Here is a 27,511-nt window from a genome sequence, read left to right on the forward strand (position 1 = left end):
ATGAGGTGAGATATACTTTATTGATCTCACTGTGGAGAAATTCTATTTACACTTCAGTTACCTCAGACAGCAATTAGTCCACAATTATTACTTGTTTACCGTAGTAATGGCACACATCAGAATTAAAGACAGCACATACACATTTGACATTGTTTATGTGCACAAAATCTGAAGAAGTCCGTTATCCGAACTGAGGCAAGTGGGTGAAGGTCTCGCAGCAACCCTGAGTTGCGCCACCGTCAGCTTGGGGGGGGGGGGGGGGGGCAGCTGCACCTAAAACCGTGCCACCCCCACAGAAGGGAAGGGATGACATGAGCAGAAGCCGGTGTAGGGGGGTGTGTGATGGGGGGTAAGAGGCGGGTGGAGAGAGGGAGTGGAGCATGCTTCAGTCCTGTGAAACAGTTTATTGTCTTTGTGTGTTGAGATAAGAAACAGCCAAATGTTCACCAGGCCGAAGACATTCCTCTGGAGGAAAACAGCAGGGCAATTTGTCCTTCAGGCTGATAAGCCTGCCGTGTTGTGGTTTGAGCAGTGAAAAACACTTTTTACAGCTTCACTTGAACAACCAAATCCCAATTATGAATTAAGAATATTCCCCGGCCTCCGAAATCTTCATCTTCATCTGCAAGGCACGCATCTGCTCCAAGATGTCATCCAATTTGCGTCTGAGTTCAAGAGTCATCGCAGTTTGAGAATGCACAGCCTTGCCCACCTCGTTAATCATGATGAACAAGCGAAGGGCCGTGGTTCTTGATACCGCCGTCTTGCCAATTTTCCGGTAGATCAGGGCAGCACATAAGAGAGAAAGTACCAGCCCTGCGACCATAAGACCAAATATGAATAAATCCTCGACGTCCTCAACAGAGAAAGGCACAAAGCATGCCACATGCCACGACCCCCAGGAGTCAAGAACATAGCCCGCAGGATACCTTCCATCTGGGCATGGTTAATCCAATAGTAGTCCAATAGATCCAGTATCCAATATAATTTGAGGAATTCACAGTCTGGTAAAGTAGGGACTTGAAGGTTAAAGCAGAGAACAGAGATAAGGGAGAGTGGAGGAGACGCGATCGCCCTCGTCGGAGTCCCAAGATGCAATATATATGTATATATATGCACACACATAGTGTATGAGCCTCTCCCGCTCCTTCTGGTCCTGCCCATTGATCCGATAGTCCAACTTTGGATCTTTGTTTATTTGAAATAGACATGATCAAATTGAGATTGTGAGGAAACGAGCTTGTCTATGTTTGTGAGACCTACCCCCTTTGGCAGAGAACTGTGACAAAAGTACGACAGAGCGAAGTGAAAATGAAACATCCCTGGAGATACAAGCGACAAAATAATCATATTTTTTATGTGTGGAGTGCACCTTCAAATAAATTGTTGAGCAAGAACACCAATTATTCTCTTGTCCTCGCGTCTCCAGTGTGAAAACATGCGGCTTTTCTCTGTATTACTGCAGTTTAGATTTAATATGTTTGGCATTTACTTTATTGTGTCATTACTTCTTGACATTTTCTACACATAGCAATTGGAAACAGAATGTTCTCACAAGCGAACTCGTATGTAAGAGTGCACACATACACAAGACCAAGGAGGGGGTGGAAGAAAGAAAGAGAAAACAAAAAGAGAGTTCTTGGGAAAGGGGGTCAGGGAAACAGGAAGGAAGAATAAATGAGAGATGAAGTGTGGAGAATAAGGAAAGTTGTGCTGATGTGCTTTTTAAGCAGGTCATTAGATGCAGTGTGCCTGGTGAGGGCTCATTTGAGCATGGCTAACAGATTTCTTCAGTCCCTGTGGAAGCCGTTCGTCAAAGCTCCTGCCCAGAGAGGCAATGTCACATCAGGAAGCATGACAAGGAAATGTAGCACGCTGTGGCATTAAACAACTTCTAAGCTATCATTTCCTCCAGTACTTATGGATACGATTCAGAAAAGATGGGGTGAATAAAAGTGTGACCTCGAACGTGTTGTCAGAATTAAATGTGCTCCCAAAAATGGATCCTCACTCGTCTGAATTGCTGCACCCTGATGTAAAAGCAAGAAAAGTCAGGGCTTAGTTTTACACTCTGTGTGTGTGTGTGTGTGTGTGTGTGTGTGTGTGTGTGTGTGTGTGTGTGTGTGTGTGTGTGTGTGTGTGTGTGTGTGTGTGTGTGTGTGTGTGAGAGAGAGAGAGAGAGAGAGAGAGAGAGAGAGAGAGAGAGAGAGAGAGAGAGAGAGAGAGGGAGAGAGAGAAAATAAAACAAAATAAAAAAAATGGCAAGATGGATTTTCACCAAACTTGGTGGAGATGTCACATTTGTTCATGTTCTCTAGATAATTAACTTTTGGAACAGATTGGTAAAAGGTCAATGTCAAGGTAAAGCAAAAACTTAGTCCAAAAAACATGTTTACCTTAATATTTCCGGTACAAATTAGATATTTGATCAAAAGATTATGTGATGACATATTTCTGATTGATTGGTATAATTGCAGCAGCATGGTGGCTTAGTTTTTGCCACTGCTGTCTCACAGCGAGAAGGTTTGATTCCCATCTGTGGCCTTTCTGTGTGGAGTTTGCATGTTCTCCCTGTGTTTGCGTGGGTTCCCTCCGGGTCTGGCTTCCTCCCACATCCAAAGACATCCAGGTTAGGTGAATTGGAAACTTTAAATTGTCCGTAGGTGTGCATCTGACTGTGATTGTTTGTCTGTATGTAGCCCTGTGACAGACTGGTGTCCTGTCCAGGGTGTACCACCCCTCACGCCGTGTGACTGCTGGGATAGGCTTCAGCCCCTCACAATCCGATGTTGGAGAAGTGGCTGAAGATGCGTGTGAGTGTGTGTGTGTGTGTGTGTGTGTGTGTGTGTGTGGTAGAATTGCTGCACCTGAGGTGTGAAAAAAGAGATGAGCTGGATTAGCTCCCAAAACTCCTCACTTATGGTCATGAGCTTTGGGTAGTGACCACAAGAACAAGATCATGGATACCAGTGGTGGAAATTAGGCTCCTTCATAGCGTATCTGGCTTTACACTCAGGGACAGGGTGAGAAGCTCGAATATCCGGGAGGGTGTCAACTGAGGTGGGTTGGGATGCCTCATGGTCATCTTCCTACCAGGAGGTCTTCCAGGCATGTCTAACTGGGAGGAGGGCCTGACTCAGAACATGCTGGATAGATTATGTCTCCCAGCTGGTTTGGGAATGATTTGGGTCCTCCAGGAAGCATTAGAGGGCTTAGCCAAGAATAGGAAAATGTGGGCTAAGGTCATTATTCTGCTGCCACGGCAACCCAGACCCAGACAAGCAGCAGAAAATAAATGAATGAACAATTGGTATAAGTAGCCTCATGATGAAATCACAAAAAAAATCATAATATGAAATCATTCATTCATTCATGAAATCATATCTTGTTTAATAAAAAAACCTTAGTCAACTATATGTGCTCCTTCAGACCTCCCTGCATGTATTGCTGACAATAAGTATTCATAATTCATAATATAAAGTTATATCACAGTGTGCAGAGCGTGCAGTGAATGCATCAGCCCTTCTCATGGCATTAATTTTAGTCTGCAGTCTCTGAAGTGAGAACCACATCATCAGTCTACATTGCAACACAAATTCAGCATTGCATCATCACACAGGGACTCAAAGTGCCCCCCACCACCACCACCACCACCACCAACACACATGTACACACAGACACCCATAACCGCAGAATCAATACTTTTGTCCATCATCTATCTCACAGCATTCTGATGAAGAGTGCCTTTTCATCTCACTCATCCTCTTATTCAGCGCTGAAGGGCGCTCTGCTCTGTAATCCACCAGCACAAAGCCTGAGCAAGGTCCATCATCAACAACAGCAAAGCCCCGCTGTGCACAAACACCCACTACACAACACAGTTCACAAAACTGTCTCACAAGATCACTTATTCATTATTTGTCACATCCGCATCAGGGTGCATGTGACATGCACAAAATAAAACTATACAATGTGCGGTGCATAGGCCCGTGGATAGTCTCTTTGAGGCGTCATATCTCTCAATTTACACTGAAGTGGGGTTGAGAGTGCCATGTGTCTATTGCTGACTTCAATCCACTTTCAATGCTAGATTGCCTCCCTAATGACAGTAATTGCATTGAAGAAGCCCCCGGTTGTGTTCAATTACCCATTCCCTTCAGAGCACACAAGTCTAATCTTGTAGAGTAATGAACGATACAGATGGCTCGAGAAGGCAGACATATTCATCACTGCCTCATCTTTGGTGGAACATGTGGAAACCAGCAAGAAAGCCAAATCACATTTGAATAGGCTGAGAGGTGACACTGAGTTTCATTATCTGATAACATCTGAAATTGAAAAACTCGCATTTGGAAAGTTAAAATTGTTCTATTTATCTCCTTTAGAGAAGAAATGGAGGCCTCTTCTTACTTGTGTTAAGGTTCTTTTCAAACGTGTTCTTGCTGAATAATGACCTTGTCAGAGTCATTTCAGGTCAGTATAAGGTGTCCCTTCACTCAGGGACAGAAATGTACTCAGAAATAAGAAACATAGCAGTGGGGGGATTGTCAAGGGTGACGCTGCAGGTACCAAAAGTTTCTGTCTGGTATCTGATAGGATAATAGGGTCAGCAATGGGGTTATGGTATGAGTCGAATTCAAGGTTAAGGTTAGGGAAAGGGTTCAGTTTAAAGCTAGCATTAGCTCTTTACATCAGTACAGCCACACCCCTCCACATATTTACAGGATCACATTCACCAATCACAGCTACTTTCACCCTGATATCATCCTCTGCACTTGTACAGAATGAGCTCAAAGCCATGGGTGATGTCGCGCAACCTTCAGTTAAATACGTTTTCACACCTCAAGTTCTTTTCTTTGGTCCCAAACCAAAGACCAGAATGATAGAGTGTGACATTTCCCCCCAAGGTTCAGTTTGCTTTCACACAGGAATAACTCTAAAGCAAACCAAAACATGCAAACAAAAGCCACCTGAGCACACTGTTACTGCTAAACTGAGACATTAACATCAGGGCTATCATGAGCTGGACCACCCTGAGCCTTGGATGAAAACCACAACCTGTCCTTCCCCACCTCTCAAAACTAGCCATCTACTTGCTGCAGCCAGGTGAAATGTGGCAGTCCCCTTGGTCTTGTCCAGCTGCTGGGGTCCTCAATACTAACGTGCTACCTCTGCACTGGATTATGCCCAGAGAAACGTGGCACATGGACAAAACGTCATAGGTGACATTCCTTCACAATGCAAGTGACACTCCCCATCTTAGCATCCCTAAAGCCCCGGTCACACGGCACTAACGAAGGACACTGAAGCCAAAGTGAAACAAGAAATTTGGACTTATGTTGACTTTCAGAGACATCGTTTAACCATCGTCCAGCTTCGTTCCTGTAGCTGATGCTTCATCAGAATTTTCAAACTGTTAAATAATGTGAACGAATCCTGACAACAATTCATCCGTATTCCGTTTTGCTTTCTGTCTTGACGGTTCCTCATTGTTTGGGTAGTTCCCGTTTGATTGTCGTCCAACTTCGTCCAACCTCCCAAGTCCGACGTCTTGCATGAACATTACGATATCTGAACAGATCAATAACTAAAGAGTCGACGAGCTGAACGTGACTCGTCCATGTGTGGGACAAAAAGCAGTGTTTATACAGAAACAATAGCGGCAAGAACATTTTATCAACTACTTTAACTATTTACACAAGTTCCAGCCATCTGTGGCTGCAATGTGCATGTGCGCGCACACGTTGTTGTAATGAAGACAAACCTGTTGTCAAGACAACGCAGCTGCAGGTGGCTGTGGAGAGCACAGACTTGCTGCAGAAATGATCACAGCGTCAAGGTTACCATTCGCTTTTCTTTTGTTAGTTTTGGTTTTGTTTTGGTCTTTTATGTGCTCTGCACTCACAGGCTTTTCAGTGATGGGAGAAGTGCCGGCTCATTCGTCCACTTTTCCTTGATGATTTGTGGTTTTGTGGATGATTTGTGGTTTTGTGACTTTTTCCCTTCGTTCAGTTAACGCTGTGTGCCATGTGACAAGGCCATAAGTAACTGCTCATCTTACAACCATACAGTAAAACAGGAAGCGCCAGAACCCTAAAGAGTTGGACCTTCACTCCTGTACTTAGATATCACCATCACCAAAAAACTGTCCAGTGTCCTCACAACTCCATAAGCTCTTCCCAGTCTTCTCTCTATCTCAAAGGCCGAGGACTGAGAGACATAATATCACTACAAAGATAAGTGAATGACTTTACAAGTTTGACACTTTCACAGCATGCAAATACATTCTGATGGCCAAGTCCAGGAGGCCACGGAAAGTCTGGATCTTAGTCTTGATCCAGAGCAATCACAAACCAAAATACTCCAAATTCTCACTCAGCTTCTGCAATTTGCGTCTTTATTGATTCCCCAAAGAGTACAGCATTGTCTGTATAGTCAAGATAAGTAAACCTTGCCACTGGTTTCAACAACTCCACCCAATACCCAGTCTGTGCAAGCACAGAACAGTGTAGGAGACAGAACACAGTCCTGGCTGTGCACAGCTCTAACAGCACCTGTGAAGATGCTTTTTTTTTTTTTTTTTTTTTTTTTTTAAGTAATGCTTCTTTGTTTGTTTTGTACTCCAGTGAAAGTTTTTTCTTGGCAAGTAGCTCACTGAAATATTAAACATCCAAATATCAATGTTCACTGGTAACTGGACAATAATAATAATAATAATTCTCTAATAATACATTAAAATATTGAAAATACTTTTAGAGAAAATACTCAAAATCTTGCAGTATAAAACCATTGCAATTTCCAATAAATTAAAACAATGAGACTAGGTTACAGGCAACCTTGAAGCAGAGCCATTCTGTTCAGGGAGCAAGAACACTTACTTCCTACTCCACCCTTTTGTCACTTGGGGTGAATTGGTCTGAAAATGTAATGACCTGCAAAATCTATATTATCCTATTGGTATTTAGCCTACTCAATTCTAAACAGAAATGCCTTTTGCAGAACTCCTCATAATAACATACTATATACAAATGCAGTGAAAATATGTTAATACAGCATTATTACATGAATCGATTATATTTTCGTAGGCGCCTTCGTGGGGAGCACTGTTGCCTCACAGCAAGAGCATCCTGTGATGACTTCCCGCCTGGTCCTTTCTATGTGGAGTTTGCATGTTCTCTCCATGGTTTCTTGGGTTCCGCCCGGGTGTTCCGGCTTCCTCCCACGTCCACACACAATCATGTTTAAATTGGTCGTAGATGTGAATGAGTTTCTCTGTCTATATGTGGCCCTGTGATAGACTGCTGTACCCCGCCGCTCGCCCTATGACTGCTGGGATAGGCTCAAGCTCCCCCCACCACCCCCATCCTTGATTGGAGCATAGAAAAGGAATGCATATATTTTCATAGTTCCAACTGTGTGACAGTGGTGCACACAGTAAGCGTGCCTGGCTCCAAAGCAAAATATCCGAGGTTCAACGCTGCACGAGCCCCATTCTCTTCATACAGCTCGAGCTGTGTTTGAAAAACAGTATCAACATGTGGATCTGATGCCAAACCTCCTGTGGTGGCCCTGACCAAAATGGGAGCAAAGTAAAATTTCATTAAATGGAATTCAAGATACAATAGTGCAGCAGATAACAGAATATTTACAGAGGAATCCTTCAAATGGTGATACAAGCACCAAATTTGGCAAAAGTACTTGTTAGATATTACTCTTTTGAAAAAAACGATGGGCCACTTGAATTTTCAATAGGAATTGAAGAATTGCTTTTTGAAACCCTATTAACTCAATCAATAATTTGCATCACCTTTGAACAAAATTGGAGCAACTCTAACTTTGACCCCTGTACAAACTGAAACTGAACTTTGTCACCATTCTTAAGGTTTTTACCCCATAACTCCATAACATTCAGTCATAGATAGTCCAAACTATACCTTTTTGAAATCTTTGTGATCATACAAATAATGTGGTATATTTTTCAATATGATTGGAGCATTTTTATATTTTAACCCCTGTGTAATCCTTCAATTGACCCTTAACTGGCCGCCTATTGAAAATTCAGGTGGCCAGTTGTTTTTTTCAAAAGAGCAATGTCTAAGGAGAATTTTTGCTGGATTTCGTACTTGTATCACCATGTGAAGTATTGTTTATGTTGCTGCACTACAAAAAGTAACAACTCATTGGAATTTTACAGAAATTATTAGTTTAAAAATGGCATGATTATGTTAACTTAGTAAAAAAAAAAAAATGCTATTGAATTTATTGGTTTAAAATATATTTTTTTATTTAATTTTATTTTGTTGTAAATTACAACAGCTTTATACAGTACAATTCACAGCTTGTTCTATAGTATATTAACATAATTTTACTGCATTTTCACTGAATTATTTTGGCAACCATAGCTGCCTGTTTTTTTTTGTTCGTTTTTTTTCAGAAAAACTATGAATTATTTATTTATTTACACCTGTAGTGCCATAATCAGGTTCTTTAGATGCAGGCAATATTGCAACATTGGGCAAATACAACTAGCATTGTTTGATGTGTGAGATGGAGAAACCAGTAAGACGGGACTGTCACATGAGTGACCAACTGCAGTACAGGATCCCAGTTCACTGTGACCACAAAACCATCCCTCACATATCCTATAATTGCAAGGAAAGTTACCTTCAGCACAGGCAGACATCACCACAGGCTAAAAGAGCTTCATGATTTCATGCCTCGGGGATGAATCCAGGATTCCGACTTAGCAAGACAAGAAGAAGAAATAAAAAGAAGTAAAAAATGTAATGAATAAATGAAACACTCACCCCAGAGGTTTCTCCAGGCGGCTGGCAGGTGAGCCGACAATCTCTCCAAGCGTGCAGTAGACCTGCCCCAGGAAGTCCTGCCATGGAGGGGAGCATTAAGTGGAAAGGGGTGTAAAGTGTGATGGGACATTCACGGGGGTAACAAGGAGAGTCAGTGAGGAGTTCAGTGTGGTTGTATGTATTGTACAGCTAAAAATTAAGACATCTAAGGCAAACACGTACGTTAAAGTCGGTTGGCTTCCAGGGTGGAGGAGGAAGAGAGAGCGACCAGGCAGCAGCATTGACACAACAGATCATATCATGGAATTGAAGGTACACAACTCACATACCAAAATGTCATTGAAGGAGTGGCAGAAAGAAGGGCAGAAGTGACAGAATGGGTAGAGCAGTTGATGGAAAGACTTAGACTCTCAGAAAAAGAGGCATAAATAGGAGAGAACTAAAGCAATGAAGGCAAGAAAGATACAGAGATTTTAGAGGAGCAGCGCCTGTGTCCACAGCATGGAGGTTTGAAACACCACAATGCAAAAACATAAAAGGATCCCAGTGACATAGGGTTAAATAATGGTGGAAATTTTGATCATATGCAAAACAAGTGTGGAAAATACATTTGTTCAAGCTCTGCATAGTAAGAGTCACAGTTTTGGATTAAATTTGAATGCTGGCACAAATTTACCTTCAAGGGACACTTTGTATTTGTTCATGCTCAGTAAAACAGTGCTGCCAAATCCACATTTTCACCCCCATGGAATTGTTTGTGATTGCAAACAACCAAAGGGGTCATGTATTTCAAAACAGAAATAATACCTCAGGGAAGAAAGCTGGGACTTAGAGCAACTATTTTGCACTTGAACAATTATGAAAACATGTCCCTATAAGGCATTGCTTTTCTGTATGTACTTTGTGTGTTACAATTATCCATAAACCTGATATGTTGTTGTTTTGCCTCTCACATTGAGTGTTACCAATATTCTGGAGCCATATTCCTTGGTCCCTTTCTCCCACACACAGGTCATGACTTATAGTTAAAACAGTTTAAAAACCTCTTCAGCAACAGCTACATCTGTATTGTCACTATACAGTTGTGCTCAGAAGTTTACATACCCTGGCAGAATTTTAGATTTTCCTTTTTTTTTTTTGGCCATTTTTTCAAAGAATATGAATGATAACAAAAAACTTTTTTTTCACTCATGGTTAATGGTTTTGAGAAGCCATCCATTGTGAAAGAAGTGTGTTTACTCTTTTTAAATCATAATGACAACAGAAACTACCCAAATGACCCTGATCAAAAGTTTACATACCCCAGTTCTTAATAATGTGTATTGCCCCCTTCAGCGCCCCTTCATACATAGTGCGAATTTGGTTGAATTGTGCATGAAGTGCACATGAAGCAGGAATCGTATGCAATACATGTAAAATCGTAGCTGCCTCTAATGCCTCATACACCTTGTTGCTACAACTATTTGCGCACACCAGCGGCTGAAAGACAGAGTGTGTGCTGTGAGAGCCCATCGAACCCTCTCGCAGCAGGTGTTGGCCAAATTCCAGGTGACATGCAGGAACATTTAACACCGCTCACAACAGTCAGCAGACAATTACTGTCGAGCTGGATGTGAAATTTGCCTAAGCACCCCACGAGTGTGACTTTACAAACAGACAGAGTGACACGTTGGTGTGTGTGCTGAACTGACAGGGAGTGTTGCTGCCGAAAGGGGCGGCTGCGGAGATCTGTGGTTCTGGATGTCACAGCTGGGGAACACATACAGTGTTTGAACGGACATGAACTAACAACAATTTCCCTGGCAGTTGTTGCTAAAATTTTTGTTGGTCTACCTCACCAGGGTATATAAACTTTTGAGCCAGGTCATTCGGTTAGTTTTTGTTGTCACTGTGACTTAAAAAGAGCAAAACACTCAATTGACAATAAATGGCTTCACACAACCACTAACCATGAGTGAAAAAAAAGTATATGTTGTATCATTCATATTCCCTGAAAAAAATGGTCAAGAAATCCAAAATTCTGCCACGGTATGTAAACATTTGAGCACAACTATACGAGGGCTGTCAATAAAGTAACGGTCCTTTTTATTTTTTTCAAAAACTATATGGATTTCATTCATATGTTTTTACGTCAGACATGCTTGAACCCTCGTGCGCATGCCTGAGTTTTTCCACGCCTGTCGGTGACGTCATTCGCCTGTGAGCACTCCTTGTGGGAGGAGTCGTCCAGCCCCTCGTCGGAATTCCTTTGTCTGAGAAGTTGCTGAGAGACTGGCGCTTTGTTTGATCAAAATTTTTTCTAAACCTGTGAGACACATCGAAGTGGACACGGTTCGAAAAAGTAAGCTGGTTTTCAGTGAAAATTTTAACAGCTGATGAGAGATTTTGAGGTGATTCTGTTGCTTTAAGGACTTTTCACGGTGCGAGACGTCGTGCAGCGCTCTCAGGCGCCGTCATCAGCCTGTTCAAGCTGAAAACCTCCACATTTCAGGCTCTATTGATCCAGGATGTCGTGAGAGAACAGAGAAGTTTCAGAAGAAGTCGGTTTCAGCATTTTATCCGGATATTCCACTGTTAAAGGAGATTTTTTTAATGAAAGACGTGCGGACGGATCCGCGCGTCGGGACGCAGCCGACGCGGTGCGGCGGCACAGGAAAAACACCTCCGTGTTGATAACCATTTGTAAAATCCAGGCGGCTTTTGATGGCTTTCAGTGGAGTGAGTATATGAGAAATTGTTTAACAGGCAGGACATGTTCCAACTTGTCCTTAAGGCTTTCAACAGAGGTGTTTTTCCTGTGGCGGAGCGTCGCGGCGGCTGCGTCCCGACGCGCGGACCCGTCCGCACGTCTTTCATTAAAAAAATCTCCTTTAACAATGGAATATCCGGATAAAATGCTGAAACCGACTTCTTCTGAAACTTCTCTGTTCTCTCACGACGTCCTGGATCAATAGAGCCTGAAATGTGGAGGTTTTCAGCTTGAACAGGCTGATGACGCCGCCTGAGAGCGCTGCGCGACGTCTCGCACCGTGAAAAGTCCTTAAAGCGACAGAATCACCTCAAAATCTCTCATCAGCCGTTAAAATTTTCACTGAAAACCAGCTTAATTTTTCGAACCGTGTCCACTTCGATGTGTCTCACAGGTTTAGAAAAAATTTTGATCAAACAACACACCAGTCTCTCAGCAACTTCTCAGACAAAGGAATTCCGACGAGGGGCTGGACGACTCCTCCCACAAGGAGTGCTCACAGGCGAATGACGTCACCGACAGGCGTGGAAAAACTCACGCATGCTCACGAGGGTTCAAGCATGTCTGACGTAAAAACATATGAATGAAATCCATATAGTTTTTGAAAAAAATAAAAAGGACCGTAACTTTATTGACAGCCCTCGTATACAAAAACATTGTAATGCAAATGTGATCACTTTTGCATAGGTGGTAAAAAAAGAAGGCAGTCCAAACATTTTCTTTTTACTTTCATTTGTCTGTCACCATGAAGAATATTTCAATCTACAACCCCCATTCCAATGAAGTCGGGACGTTGTGTAAAATGTAAATAAAAACAGAATACAATGATTTGCAAATCCTCTTCAACCTATATTCAATTGAATACACCAAAATGACAAGATATTTAATGTTCAAACTGATAAACTTTATTGTTTTTGTGCAAATATTTGCTCATTTTGAAATGGATGCCTGCAACACATTTCAAAAAGCTGGGACAGTGGTATGTTTATCACTGTGTTACATCACTTTTCCTTCTAACAACACTCAATAAGCGTTCGGGAATTGAGGACACTAATTGTTGAAGATTTGTAGGTAGAATTATTTCCCATTCTTGCTTGATGTACGACTTCAGTTGTTCAACACTCTGGGGTCTCCGTCATATTTTGCGCTTCATAATGCACCACACATTTTCAATGGGCGACAGGTCTGGACTGTAGGAAGGCCAATCTAGTATCCGCACTCTTTTACTACGAAGCCACGCTGTTGTAACACGTGCAGAATGTGGCTTGGCATTGTCTTATTGAAATAAGCAGGGACGTCCCTGAAAAAGAAGTTGCTTGGATGGCACCATGTGTTGCTCCAAAACCTGGATGTACTTTTCAGCATTGATGGTGCCATCATAGATGTGTAAGTTGCCCATGACATGGGCACTAACACGCACCCCCCCTCCCCCCCCATACTATCACAGATGCTGGCTTTTGAACTTAGCACTGGTAACAGTCTGGATGGTCTTTTTTACTCTTTTGTCCGGAGGACACGACGTTCATGATTTCCAAAAACAATTTGAAATGTAGACTCATCAGACCACAGCACACTTTTCCACTTTGCATCTGTCCATTTCATATGAGCTCAGGCCCAGAGAAGGCGGCGGCGTTTCTGGATGTTGCTGATGTATGGCTTTCGCATTGCATGGGAGAGTTTTAACTTGCACTTGTAGATGTAGCGGCAAACTATGTTAACTAACAATGATTTTCTGAAGTGTTCCTGAGCCCACGTGGTAAGATCCTTTGCACAATGATTTCAGTTTTTAATGCAGTGTCGCCTGAGGGATCGAAGGTCACAGGCATTCAATATTGGTTTTCAGCCTTCCCGCTTATGCGTAGAAAGTTCTCCACATTCTCCCAAGCTTCTGACTGTAGATGATGGAATCCCTAAATTCCTTGCACTTGAACATTGAGAAACATTGTTCTTAAACTGTTAGACTATTTTTTCACGCAGCTGATCCTCACCCAATTTTTGCTTGTGAATGGCTGAGACATTTGAGGATGCTCCTTTTTTACCCAATCATGACACTCACAATTGGTGTCCTAAGTTCCCAAATACTTATTGAGTGTTGTTAGAAGGAAAGGTGATCTATCACAGTGGTAAACATACCACTGTCCCAGCGTTTTTGAAATGTGTTGCAGGCATCCATTTCAAAATGAGCAAATATTTGGACAAAAATAATAAAGTATATGAGTTTGAACATTAAAAATCTTGTCTTTGTGGTGTATTCAATTGAATATAGGTTGAAGAGGATTTGCAAATCATTGTATTCTGTTTTTATTTACATTTCACACAACGTCCCAACTTCATTGGAATTGGGGTTGTACAACGGCCTGCATTTTGATAGGTTTTGACCTGAAAGTTAGGGCACTCTCCCCCTCTAGCTGCCACCTTATCATGGTGGGGGAGTTTGCGTACCCGGATCATCCTAGGAGCTATGTTGTCGGGGGCATTGTTTGCCTGTTTGCCTTCTCCCAAGGCAAACAAGTCCTAGGTGATGGGTCAGAGTAAGGGCAGTTCAGAACCTCCATGACCAGTAAAAAATCAATGACCGAGACGTTGCCCGGTATGGCGGAGCCAGGGCCCCACCTTGGAGCCAGGCCTGGGGTTGGGGCTTGCGCACGAGCCCCTGGTGGTCGGGCCTTAGCCCATGGGGCCCGGCCGGGAAAGAGCGATGTGGGCCCGCCCTCATTTGGGTTCACCACTGGCAGAAGGGGCCATGGGGGTCGGGTGCAGAGAGGATTGGGTGGCGGTCGAGGGTGGGTGGCCCAGTGGCCCGGTCCATGCTCACAGCCCCTGGCTGTTGGGAAGTCACAGTTTGACCATCACGAACACCATGTTCGAGCACAAGGGTGTCCATAAGTGCACGTGGCACCAGGACACCCTGAGCTGGAGGTCGATGATCGACTTTGTAGTCATATCATCTGACCTTCGGCCACGTGTCTCAGACACTCTAGTGAAGAGAGGGGCAGAGCTGTCGACCGATCACCACCTGGTGGTGAGTTGGATCCGCTGGGAGGGGAGGAAGCCGGTCAGACCTGGCAGGCCCAAACGTATCGTGAGGGTCTGCTGGGAACGACTGGCGGAACCCTCTGTCAGCGAGGTCTTCAACTCCCACCTCCGGGAGAGCTTCTCCCAGATCCCGGGGGAGGATGGAGACATGGAGTCCGAGGGGACCATGTTCTCCACCTCCATTGTCGATGCGGCCGCTCGTAGCTGTGGTCACAAGGTCTCTGGTGCCTGTCGCAGCGGCAATCCCCGAACCCGGTGGTGGACGCCGGAAGTAAGGGATGCCGTCAATCTGAAGAAGGAGTCCTACTTATCTTTGTTGGTAGGTGGGACCCTGGAGGCAGCTGACAGGTACCGGCAGGCCAAGTGTGCCGCAGCCCGGGCGGTCACAGAGGCAAAAACTCAGGTCTGGGAGGAGTTCAGGGAGGCCATGGAGGAGGACTATCGGTTGGCCTCGAAGAGATTCTGGCAAAACGTCCGATGCCTCAGGAGGCGGAAGCAGCTCTCCACCAGCACTGTTTACGGTGCGGGAGGGGAGCTGTTGACCCTGACTGGGGATGTTGTCGGGCGGTGGAAGAGGAGGCAGAGACTGGGGACTCAGAGGCGGACTCATCCATTACCCAGGCCGAAGTCACCGAGGTGGTTAGAAAGCTCCTCGGTGGCAAGGCTCCTGGGGTGGATGAAATCCGTCCTGAGTACCTTAAGTCTCTGGATGTTGTGGGACTGTCTTGGCTGACACGCCTCTGCAACATCGCGTGGCGATCGGGGACAGTGCCTCTGGACTGGCAGACCGGGGTGCTGGTCCCTCTGTTTAAGAAGGGGGACCGGAGGGTGTGTTCCAACTATAGGGGGATCACACTCCTCAGCCTCCCAGGTAAGGTTTATTCTGGAGAGGAGAATTCGACCGATGGTCGAACCTCGGATTCAGGAGGAGCAGTGTGATTTTCATCCTGGTCACGGTACACTGGACCAGCTCTACATGCTCCATCTGGTGCTCGAGGGTTCATGGGAGTTTGCCCAACCAGTCCACATGTTTTGTGGATCTGGAGAAGGCATTCGACCGTGTCCCTCGGGGCACCCTGTGGGGGGTGCTCCGGGACTACAGGGTCCGGGGTCCTTTGCTAAGGACTATCCGGTCCCTGTACGACCGCAGCAGGAGCTTGGTTCGCATTGCCGGTAGTAAGTCAAACCTATTTCCAGTTCACGTTGGCCTCCGCCAGGACTGCCCTTTGTTACCAGTTCTGTTCATTATTTTTATGGACAGAATTTCTAGGTGCAGCCAGGGTGTAGAGGGGGTCTGGTTTGGGAACCACAAAATCTCGTCTCTGCTATTTGTGGACGATGTGGTTCTGTTGGCTTCGTTAAATCAGGACCCTCAGCGTGCACTGGGGCGGTTTGCAGCCGAGTGTGAAGCGTCCGGGATGAAAATCAGCACCTCCAAATCCGAGGCCATGGTTCTCGACTGGAAAAAGGTGCTTTGCCCTCTTCAGGTCGGTGGAGTGTCCTTGCCTCAAGTGGAGGAGTTTAAGTATCTCGGGGTCTTGTTCACGAGTGAGGGACGGATGGAGCGTGAGATTGATAGACAGATCGGTGCAGCATCTGCAGTGATGCGGTCGCTGTATCGGACCGTCGTGGTGAAAAGAGAGCTGAGTAGGGGGGCAAAGCTCTCGATTTACCGATCGATCTACGTTCCGATCCTCATCTATGGTCATGAGATTTGGCTCATGACCGAAAGAACAAGATCGCGAGTACAAGCGGCCGAGATGACTTTCCTCTGCAGGGTGGCTGGGCGCTCCCTTAGAGATAGGGTGAAGAGCTCAGTCACTTGGGAGGAGCTCGGAGTCGAGCCGCTGCTCCTCGACGTCGAAAGGAGTCAGTTGAGGTGGCTCGGGCATCTTTTCTGGATGCCCCCTGGATGCCTCGCTAGAGAGGTATTCCGGGCACGTCCCATTGGGAGGAGGCCCCTGGGAAGACCCAGGACACGCTGGAGGGACTACATCTCTTGGCTAGCTTGGGAACGCCTTGGGGTTCCCCTGGAGGAGCTGGGGGAGGTGCGTGTGGATCGGGAGGTCTGGGCGGATTTGCTTGAGCTGCTGCTCCCGTGACCCAACTCCGGATAAAGCCAAAACAAAATGGATGGATGGATGGAGTTAGGGCCCTGTCCCACTGCGGAGAGGATTAATTGCGCATGAATTGAGTATACAAATTGCGGGCGTTCGTTGTAGTCCGCAACAAAAATGGCCAAAAATGACAAATGTCCCAGTATGAATTACGGACATATTAATAATATATAGTGAATATATGATGAACAATCACAGTTATATAACGCATGTAGTGAGGAAACTGATCCGACACATTGAGATTATCACGGTAGTATTATGGGTGTATTATGTGTTGCGCGTGCACGGCATCTGCATTGCAGTCATAAAAGATGCACACTTGGGCCATCGGCATCACTATTCACACCAACAATACAGCCTCTGGAGCATTTGCTGGACTTAGACAAGTTGATTTTTTTGTTCATTTTGTCATGCGAGGGTTAACTGTTCATGAGCTCAGGGTGTGAGACGGTGTTTTTTTTTTTTTTCGTTTTTTTTTTGAGAGTGTCACAGAAAACATACTTCAGCTTGAGTTGTGGATAAACAGAAATTCTTCCTTTTGTTGGTGTTACATAAAAGTCCTAGATCGCAGCAGCTACGTCTTTGTGGATTTAAACAGCCGGACCGGCACTGACTCGCAGGTATGTCGCTTTCTGCCACATATAGTACTTTTGGTTTACGTGACGTGTTTGTTATGCATTCACAGATTGTCCGCAAAGCAGATTTAATAAAAACGCTTTATTCATGGCCAATTTGTATGCATTTGCTACACCTTATTTTAGTTTGTGATGTGGACATGAGGGGCACGATATATATCTGTTTTACACACTGTCCCAGTCCGCTGCCAAGCAGCAAATCCCCATCAGTTGCAGATATCAACAGTTAATGGCAGATATACAGCGCATGGAGTGAGTATGTATTGTGTATGAATTGAGTATATATGGAGTATGTAAGGTGGATATTATCCGCATTCAGATTTTTGAACAGCTCAAAAATCCTGGCTGCGGACATGCTTGCCTCTGCGGAAGATCACGGGCGTGTTCGGATGACGGCCGACTCATATAGGCATGTTACACAGATATTGTGGATGTTTGGCGAATATGGGCCAATTTTGCGTGCAATCCATACGCAAATCCTCCTAAACGCCAGTGGGACAGGGCCCTTAAGGGTTTTGAATGCAAAATTAGCTGTAGTTGTACAGAATTTTGTTGCTGGTGAACACTGAGAAAGGGTGGGATTAAGAGGTCACCCCACCACCTCGTCCAGGATGTCTCTGTACATTGCTGCATTCATCGTTCCCTCAATCTTTATTGTGAACGTGCTCATACAGAAGTGTTCAGAATAATAGTAGTGCTATGTGACTAAAAAGATTAATCAAGGTTTTGAGTATATGTTGTGTGGGCTGCCCGAAGAGGAGGTACTGCTGGCCTATGCCAGAGGGCGCCCTGCCTGTAGTCGGGTTTCAGGCACCAGAGGGCAGAGTTACTACCCAGGAGCCAGGACTGACAGCTGTCAGCAATCACCATCATCATCACCATAAAAGCCTGGAGGAGACACCACATCTCTGCCGAGATATCAGTTTACCACTCAGGTAATTCTCTCAGCCGTTTTTCTGTGCCGAACGCACATACCTTGTTTGTTCTGAACCTTTTGCAGGAGTACCTGGAACTCTACTTACAGCTGGAGCTGGGTTTGTGGACGGTGGGGGAGTGACGATCTTCACTCCTCATTCCACTTACGATAAGTAGTAGTTCAGGCTCTGCTGTTAACTTGTTCCAGAGTTGGAGGTGGAGGTGTTCCCTCCAAGTGGATAAACATTGTGAGTTGCTGACTGCTTACTGGGTGTCCACACACCCACCATTAACCTGTTTTCGTTCCTGCCAGCAGTACTGGATCTGACAGCTGAAGCAGAGGCCACCTGGGGACTCTGGACTTGGCGGCTTCAGTGTACTGCAGGTCTTCGTTGGCGGCGGAACCTTGTGGGTTCCGCCTGCTCTTCTCTGGATAGGCGTCTCCTACCCTCGGGCCTGCCCACATGTCACCTGTTGTATTTTGTAATTGACTGTCTAAAAGCAGTATTCAACCTGTTGTGCACATTTGCCACAATAAATTGTATTTATTGGATTATCTATTGACCGTTCATTTGCGCCCCCTGTTGTGGGTCCATGCATTACACTTTCCCCAACAGGATATCTCGGCCAACGTCATGGATCCCGAGGGGCACAACCCACCCGTTGAACAGTCAATGGAGACGCAAGGTGCACAGGCTTCTGCAGGAGGAATAATGGGTGCGTTGCAGCAATTTTTGGCCGCTTTCACTGCTCGGTTGGATTTGGTAACCGAGCAGAATGTACTACTCAATCGTAGGATGGATGCTCTCATCGCACAGGTGGAAGCGCGTGCACAGGGCGTGGCTGCCGCTCCTCCTCCTGCCGACCTGTTGCAGAACAGGGACCCTCCTGTGGTTGTTCAACGGACCCCCCCCATCCCCTGAAGCATACATAAGTCCCCCGGAGCCGTACAGAGGCTGTGTTGAGACGTGCGCGGACTTCTTAATGCAGTGCTCGCTCGTCTTTGCTCAGCGTCCAGTAATGTATGCGTCAGACTCCAGCAAGGTGGCTTATGTTGTCAGTTTGCTTCGAGGTGAGGTTTGCCTGGGCTACGGCGCTTTGGGAGCAGAATTCGCGGCTCCTAACGACTTACACTGGGTTCGTACGGGAATTCAGACAAGTGTTTGATCACCCTAATCGAGGCGAATCTGCTTCCACGCTGCTGCTGTCCATTCGACAGGGGCGACGGAGCGCTGCAGAGTATGCAGTCGACTTCCGTGTTGCAGCCACGATTGCCGGCTGAAGGAGCACCTGGTGGATAGAGATGAGCCGCGGGATTTAGACGGGCTTATTGATTTAGTCATACATTTAGACAACCGATTGGAAGAACGTTGACGGGAGCGAGACGAAGGACGTGGCCGGGCACGCGCCGCCCCTTTCCCTTCCCGGTCCGAAGCAGCCCCGCCTTCCCCACGCTCCAGAGCCAGAGTGCTCCGTGTGACGACAGCTCCCCCTGCTGACGAAGCTATGGACACAAGCAGGGCCAAAATAAAATTAGAAAACAGACAGAGGAGGCTGGCCCGTGGAGAGTGCTTTTTCTGCAGCTCTAACGAGCATTTGCAGAAACAATGCCCCAAGCGGTTAAACACCAACGCTCGCCCTTAGAGATTGGGCTAAGGGTGGGCCATAACACACACGCGCACGCACACACATGCACGAAAATCTTCATGAAGGAATGAATCCCAGTTGTGATCCTCTGTGGGGATTTAACCCTTCAAGCCCCAGCACTAATCGACACGGGGTCAGAAGGGAATCTGCTAGATAGCAGATGGGCTAAAGAAGTAGGGCTTCCTCTAGTGGCTCTTCCTTTACCAGTGAGGGGACGGGCACTAGATGGCACCCTTCTTCCATTAATCACACACCAGACACAGCCCTTAACACTGGTTGTGTCTGGGAATCACAGGGAGGAGATTGTGTTTTTTGTGACACCTTCTACCTCCAGAGTTATTTTGGGCTATCCATGGATTAGTAAGCACAATCCCCGGATCGATTGGCTGTCTGGGGTTGCGGCTCAATGGAGCGAAACCTGCCACCAGGAGTGTTTACGATCCTCGGTTCCACCCGGTGAGACTGCTAAAGAGGAGGTTCGAGTCCCTCCCAATCTCACGACGGTGCCAGTTGAGTACCACGATCTTGCTGATGTTTTCAGCAAAGATCTGGCACTCACGCTTCCCCCGGATCAACCATACGATTGTGCCATTGATTTAATCCCGGGCACTGAGTATCCGTCCAGTAAACTGTACAACCTCTCACGTCCCAAGCGAGAATCGATGGAAACCTACATCCGGGACTCTTTAGCTGCCAGGTTGATCCGGAACTCGTCCTCCCCATTAGGTGCTGGTTTCTTTTTTGTGGGCAAGAAGGATGGCAGACTCCGTCCATGCATTGATTTCAGAGGGCTGAACGAGATCACGGTTAGCAACTGATACCCGTTGCCCCTGTTAGATTCAGTGTTCATGCTCCTGCATGGAGCCAAAATATTTACTAAATTGGATCTTAGGAACGCGTATCACCTGGTTCGGATCCGGAAGGGAGACGAATGGAAGACGGCCTTTAAGACCCCGTTAGGTCACTTTGAGTACCTGGTCATGCCGTTCGGCCTCACTAACGCCCCCGCGACGTTCCAAGCATTAGTAAATGATGTCTTGCGGGACTTCCTGCATCGGTTTGTCTTCGTATACCTAGACGATATCCTCATCTTCTCCCCGGATCCTGAGACCCATGTTAAGCATGTACGTCAGGTCCTGCAGCGGTTGTTGGAGAACCGGCTGTTTGTGAAGGGCGAGAAGTGCGAGTTCCGCCGTACTTCTTTGTCCTTCCTGGGGTTCATAATCTCCTCCAACTCCGTCGCCCCTGATCCGGCCAAGGTAGCGGCGGTGAGAGATTGGCCCCAACCGGCAAGCCGTAGGAAGCTGCAACAGTTCCTCTGCTTCGCTAATTTCTATTGGAGGTTTATCAAGGGCTATAGTCAGGTTGTTGGTCCCCTTACAGCCCTGACCTCCCCAAAAGTTCCCTTCACCTGGTCGGATCAGTGCGAAGCCGCATTTAGGGAGTTGAAACGCCGGTTCTCTACTGTGCCAGTTCTGGTGCAGCCTGATCCTAGCCGCCAGTTTGTTGTGGAAGTAGATGCCTCTTACTCAGGGATAGGAGCCGTGCTGTCCCAGAGCAGGGAATCCGACAAGGTTCTCCACCCCTGTGCCTATTTCTCCCGCAGGTTGACCGCAGCAGAGCGGAATTATGACGTCGGCAATCGGGAGCTCCTGGCGGTGAAGGAGGCCCTGGAGGAGTGGAGACACTTGTTGGAGGGAGCTGTGGTTCCATTCACGGTTTTCACCTGGAGTATATCCAGACCGCTAAGCGTCTGAACCCCAGGCAAGCCTGTTGGTCTCTTTTTTTTTGGCCGTTTTGACTTCAGGATCACCTATCGCCCCGGGACTAAGAACCAGCGGTCAGACGCACTGTCCCAGGTGCATGAAGAAGAAGTCAAAGCGGAGCTGTCGGATCCACCAGAAAACATCATCCCGGAGTCCACTATCGTTACTACACTGACGTGGGATGTGGAGAACATCATAAGGGAGGCCCTGACGCATCACCCAGACCCCGGCGGTGGACCACCTAACTGTTTGTACGTCCCAACAGACGCTAGGACTGCAGTTCAAATTCAAATTCAAATTTATTAATTTATATAGCGCCAATTCACAACAAAATAGTCTCAAGGCGCTTCACAACATAAAAAACAATTAAAAATTTAAAACACAATAAAAACAACCATAAAAGAAAGACAGCAGTAAAAGAATAGAAGATTAAAAACACATCATAACACTAATGATAAAACAGGGAAAATAAATGAGTCTTTAAACGTGATTTAAAGGTCTCCACAGTGTCCGACTGCCGAATGTGTGCCGGCAGATCATTCCACAGAGCTGGGGCACGATAGGAAAAAGCTCTGTGACCGGCAGACTTTTTATTCACCCTGGGAACACAGAAGTCCTGCACCCTGAGAACGCAGGGCCCGAGCTGGTACATAGGGGCTTATCAAGTCAGCCAGATAGGGAGGTGCAAGTCCATGAACAATTTTATAAACTAAAATCAGTACTTTAAAATCCGATCTTGCAGAAACAGGAAGCCAGTGCAGGGACGCCAAGATTGGCGTAATGTGGTCAAACTTTCTGCCCTGTGTCAAAAGTCTGGCAGCAGCATTCCGAACCAATTGAAGACCCCTGATCCTGGACTGCGGTAAGCCAGAGAATAGAGCATTACAATAGTCCAATCTAGAAGAGACAAACGCATGAATCAAAGTCTCAGCATCAGCCAATGACAGAATAGGACGAATCCTCGCTATATTTCGCAAATGGAAGAAGGCAGTCCTTGTAATGTCTCTAATGTGGAGATCAAAGGACAACGCAGGATCAAAAATTACTCCAAGGTTCCTCACTTTATCCGTATGATGTATAACACACGGACCTAAGCTAAATGCTAGCTGATCAAATTGATGCCGATATCTCGCTGGACCAAAAGCCATAACTTCAGTCTTATCAGAATTTAAAAGTAGGAAGTTACTAGACATCCAACTTCTTACTGATGCAAGACAATCTTCCAAGGATTTTATGTGAGTAAGATTACCAGCAGTTATTGGCATATACAATTGAGTGTCATCAGCATAGCAATGAAAGGGAATCCCAAAACGCCGCAATATATTCCCGAGGGGTGCTACATAAAGAGAAAAAAGCAAGGGGCCCAAAACGGATCCCTGAGGAACCCCAAACTTCATGTCTCTACTATCGGAGGTGGTTCCATTACACAATACACAGTAGGAACGACTGGACAGGTATGACGTCAACCATGTAAGAGCAGTTCCAGTAATCCCAAAGTCATTCTCCAGCCTATTGAGTAGAATATGGTAATCCACAGTGTCAAATGCAGCACTAAGATCCAGCAGCACCAGGACCGTAGTGATATCCGAGTCCATTGCTCACAAAAGGTCATTCACTACTTTAGTAAGTGCTGTCTCTGTGGAGTGAAATTTTCTAAAAGCAAACTGCAGTGGCTCAAAAAGATTATTCTCAGTGAGGTAGTCCACGAGCTGTCGCGAGACCACTTTTTCCAGGATTTTAGAACAAAATGACAGATTTGATATTGGTCTATAATTCTTCAATACACTAGGGTCGAGATTAGATTTTTTAAGTAATGGTTTGATCACTGCAGACTTAAAACACTTAGGAACAGATCCAGAAGTTAATGAGAGATTTATAATTTCCAGCACAGTTGGTCCAAGAATGGGCCAGAGGTCCTTAAACAGTTTTGTTGGTATAGGATCAATTAAATAGGTTGTGCTTTTAGTAGATGTTACGAGCTTCGTCAGTGCGCCTAGCGAGATACCATCAAAATCTGTAAATCTGGATACCACCTCAGTGGGCGCATCCACCTCCACAGCAGTATGCAGTGGTTGGGCCAAAGCCTGCTGAGATATACTCAACCTAATATCCTCAATTTTCTTTTCGAAGTAATCCAAGAAGTCCTGTGCTGAGAAAGGAGAGTGAATAACAGGTGGCTGTCCATGAATAAGAAGTGCTACAGTTTCAAACAAAAACTTGGAATTATGCTTATTTTTATTAATCAAATCAGAATAATAGGCACTCTTTGTAGCCAGTAGTGCCTGCTTATAATCCAAGACAGCATCTCGCCATGCAAGATGGAACACCTCTAACTTAGAACTATGCCATTTCCGTTCAAAACCTCGAGCCTTCTGCCTAAGGTCACGCAGGTAACCGTTAAACCAAGGTGAGTATGCCTTGGGAAGGCGTGTCCTCAAGAGAGGAGGGGCAACCTTGTCCAGTGTGGCCTTGAGCGCTGAGTTCAAGCCATCCGCAAGACTATCTACTGACTGAATATTCTCTAACCCCGAGGCCAAAATTTCAGGCAGTCTGGCTTCGAGTTCTATCATAATTGAAGGAGTAATGCGTCGCCGCAAAGAAAGACAAGGCTTTTGATCCACTAGGCGCAGCAACATAAATGCACACCTAACAAATGAGTGGTCAGAGATCACCGACGCAAGAGGCAAAATGTCAATGTTTGTGACAGCAAGGCCACGTGTGAGTACCAGATCAAGGGTATTTCCACTAGTATGTGTTGAATCCTGAATACATTGCTGGAATCCCAGCGCATCCACAAGTTCCATAAATGACTTGCAAAGGGGATCAGAGGGCTTATTTATGTGAATATTAAAATCACCAATAATCAAAATGTTGTCCACACTAGCTGACAGGCTAGAGATGAATGCACCAAATTCATCTAAAAATTCAGAATATGGGCCAGGAGGCCTATAAACAGTGACAACATGGCATGACTGATTTCCATACTTCTGACCCTGACAATATGTAGCATCATGGGCAGAGCGGAGAGTCAGATGCTCAAACGAATTATATTTATGCCCCCCGACAGTCAAGAAGGTAAACTTGGATTTATAGATAAAAGCAACACCCCCGCCTTGCTTCGCACAACGAGACATGTGACTGAATGTGGGCAGGCCTCATTCAGAGGAAGAACAGCTGTGGGTTTGAGCCAGGTTTCACATAACCCAATCATGTCCAAATGATGATCCATAATTAGATCGTTAATCAACAGGGATTTTGAGGACAAAGATCTGATGTTAATAAGACCCAAACTGAAGACTTCTGTTGGTTTGACAGACTGACATCTTTGAATAGGCCTGAGTATCTTAAAATCCACTCCACGTTTTCCATCCAGCGCCCGGAGAGTGTCAGGAACTGCTGTCGTCACATCAGGACTACAATTCCCAGAAGCTGCAGCGCTCTGATGACGTGGGTGCCGAGCACCGATGCGCTCAGCTGACCAGATGACCGGCACAGACGACCCAGTTTGATGGAACACAAACTTTCTCCGGGAGCCTCTGTGGACACAGCAACATCGGCGGAACAAGCCAAGCTCTCTGATAGCGAGAATGTCCCGAGGGACATTATTGTTGTTCAAGCTTCGTAGCTCAGCTGCAGAGTAGCTTAGCATCACGCCAGCCGAGGGAGTGAAATGCGGCATCGTACAGCGCAAAGCAGGCAATAAACAATCAAAGATAACTAAAAATGCACATTGAAGGACCAAAAACCACATTAAGTACATATCCAAAATAAAAATTACACTCAAGCCACTAAAAACCGAATTATACATGAGAAAACTGGAGAAAATCAGACGAGCGGCGAACACACAACGCCAGCAACTCTTCTTCGTCTCTTCGAGAGAGGCCAGAAGTCCAGTTTTGGACTTCTGTCACGGTTCTAAGCTCACCTGCCATCCAGGGGTGCGAAGGACCGTGGCAGTCGTTCGGCAGCGGTTCTGGTGGGCGTCTTTGGAATCCAACGTCCGGGAGTATGTCCAGGCCTGTACCACCTGTGCCATGGGCAAGGCAGTCCACCAACCGGAGAAGGGACTCCTCCAGCCGCTGCCAGTGCCTCATCTCCCCTGGTCCAACATCGGCCTGGACTTCGTCACGGGTCACCCTGCGTCCCAGGGAATGACAACCATCCTGACGATAGTGGACCGGTTCTCCAAGGCCGCCCACTTCGTGGCCCTCCCGAAGCTCCCGACGGCCCAGGAGACTGCAGACCTCCTGGTCCACCACGTCATATGTCTGCATGGTATCCCTGCGAACATCGTCTCGGATCGTGGTCCCCAATTCTCCTCGCAAGTCTGGAGGAGTTTCTGTATTGAACTGGGGGCCACCGTGAGCCTTTCGTCTGGGTACCACCCCCAGACGAACAGACAAGCAGAGCGGGCTAATCAAGAGCTAGAACAGGCCCTACAGTGTTTGACCTCCGCGCACCCGACGGCCTGGAGTCAACATCTGGCCTGGATCGAGTACGCTCATAACAGTGAGGTTTCATCAGCAACCGGCCTCTCCCCATTTGAAGCATGTTTGGGGTACCAGCCCCCATTGTTTCCGGCTGTGGAGGGAGAGGTCGGGGTTCCCTCGGTCCAGGCCCACCTCAGGAGGTGCCGTCGGGTGTGGCATACAGCCCGCTCTACCCTGCTGAAAGCCCGGACGAGGGCGAAGAGCCATGCAGACCGCCGACGCGCCCCGGCACCAGACTATCAGCCCGGGCAGGAGGTCTGGCTTTCAACCAAGAACATTCCTCTCAACACTGAGTCACCAAAACTCATGGACGGATACATCGGACCCTTCAAGATCACTAAAGTCACCAGTCCAGCCGCAGTGAAGCTGAAACTCCCAGCTTCACTGCGGATTCATCCCGTGTTTCATGTCTCCAAATTGAAGCCGTACCACACCTCGGACCTCTGCACCCCCGGACCGGCGCCGCCTCCTGCCTGCATCATCGACGGTGAGCCTGCGTGGACAGTCCGCAGGCTCTTGGATGTTCGCCGGAGGGGTCGGGGTCTCCAGTATCTGGTGGACTGGGAAGGTTACAGACCTGAAGAACGCTCCTGGGTGAAAAGGAGCTTCATCCTGGATCCGGCCCTCCTGGCCGAGTTCTACCAGCAGCACCCCGACAAGCCTGGTGGAGTACCAGGAGGCGCCCGTTGGGGGGGGGGGGTCCTGTTGTGTGGGCCGCCCGAAGAGGAGGTACTGCTGGCCTACGCCAGAGGGCGCCCTGCCTGTAGTCAGGTTTCAGGCACCAGAGGGCGCAGTTACTACCCAGGAGCTAGGACTGACAGCTGTCAGCAATCACCATCATTATCACCATAAAAGCCTGGAGGAGACACCACATCTCTGCCGAGATATCAGTTTACCACTCAGGTAATTCTCTCAGCCGTTTTTCTGTGCCGAACGCACATACCTTGTTTGTTCTGAACCTTTTGCAGGAGTATGTGGAACTCTACTTACAGCTGGAGCTGGGTTTGTGGACGGTGGGGGAGTGACGATCTTCACTCCTCATTCCACTTACGATAAGTAGTAGTTCAGGCTCTGCCGTTAACTTGTTCCAGAGTTGGAGGTGGAGGTGTTCCCTCCAAGTGGATAAACATTGTGAGTTGCTGACTGCTTACTGGGTGTCCACACACCCACCATTAACCTGTTTTCGTTCCTGCCAGCAGTACCGGATCTGACAGCTGAAGCAGAGGCCACCTGGGGACTTGGGACTTGGCGGCTTCAGTGTACTGCAGGTCTTCGTTGGCGGCGGCTCTTCTCTGGATAGGCGTCTCCTACCCTCGGGCCTGCCCACACGTCACCTGTTGTATTTTGTA

At 46.7% G+C, this 27,511-nt stretch overlaps 1 protein-coding gene across 1 annotated transcript in view; it reads right to left on the reverse strand.

Moving 5' to 3' along the window:
- Nucleotides 1-27,511, reverse strand: part of LOC117511462 (copine-5-like) — a gene marked incomplete at its 5' end in the record, with an annotated part of 243,000 nt that overhangs the window by 108,445 nt on the left and 107,044 nt on the right. Inside the window, 2 exons of the mRNA XM_034171485.1 lie at nucleotides 8,808-8,884; nucleotides 9,030-9,044. Coding sequence (XP_034027376.1) covers nucleotides 8,808-8,884; nucleotides 9,030-9,044 — 92 coding nt within the window. The remainder of the gene's footprint in view (nucleotides 1-8,807; nucleotides 8,885-9,029; nucleotides 9,045-27,511) is intronic.

Source organism: Thalassophryne amazonica, chromosome 6 (genome assembly GCF_902500255.1).
Source record: "Thalassophryne amazonica chromosome 6, fThaAma1.1, whole genome shotgun sequence".
Taxonomy (NCBI): Eukaryota; Metazoa; Chordata; class Actinopteri; order Batrachoidiformes; family Batrachoididae; genus Thalassophryne; species Thalassophryne amazonica.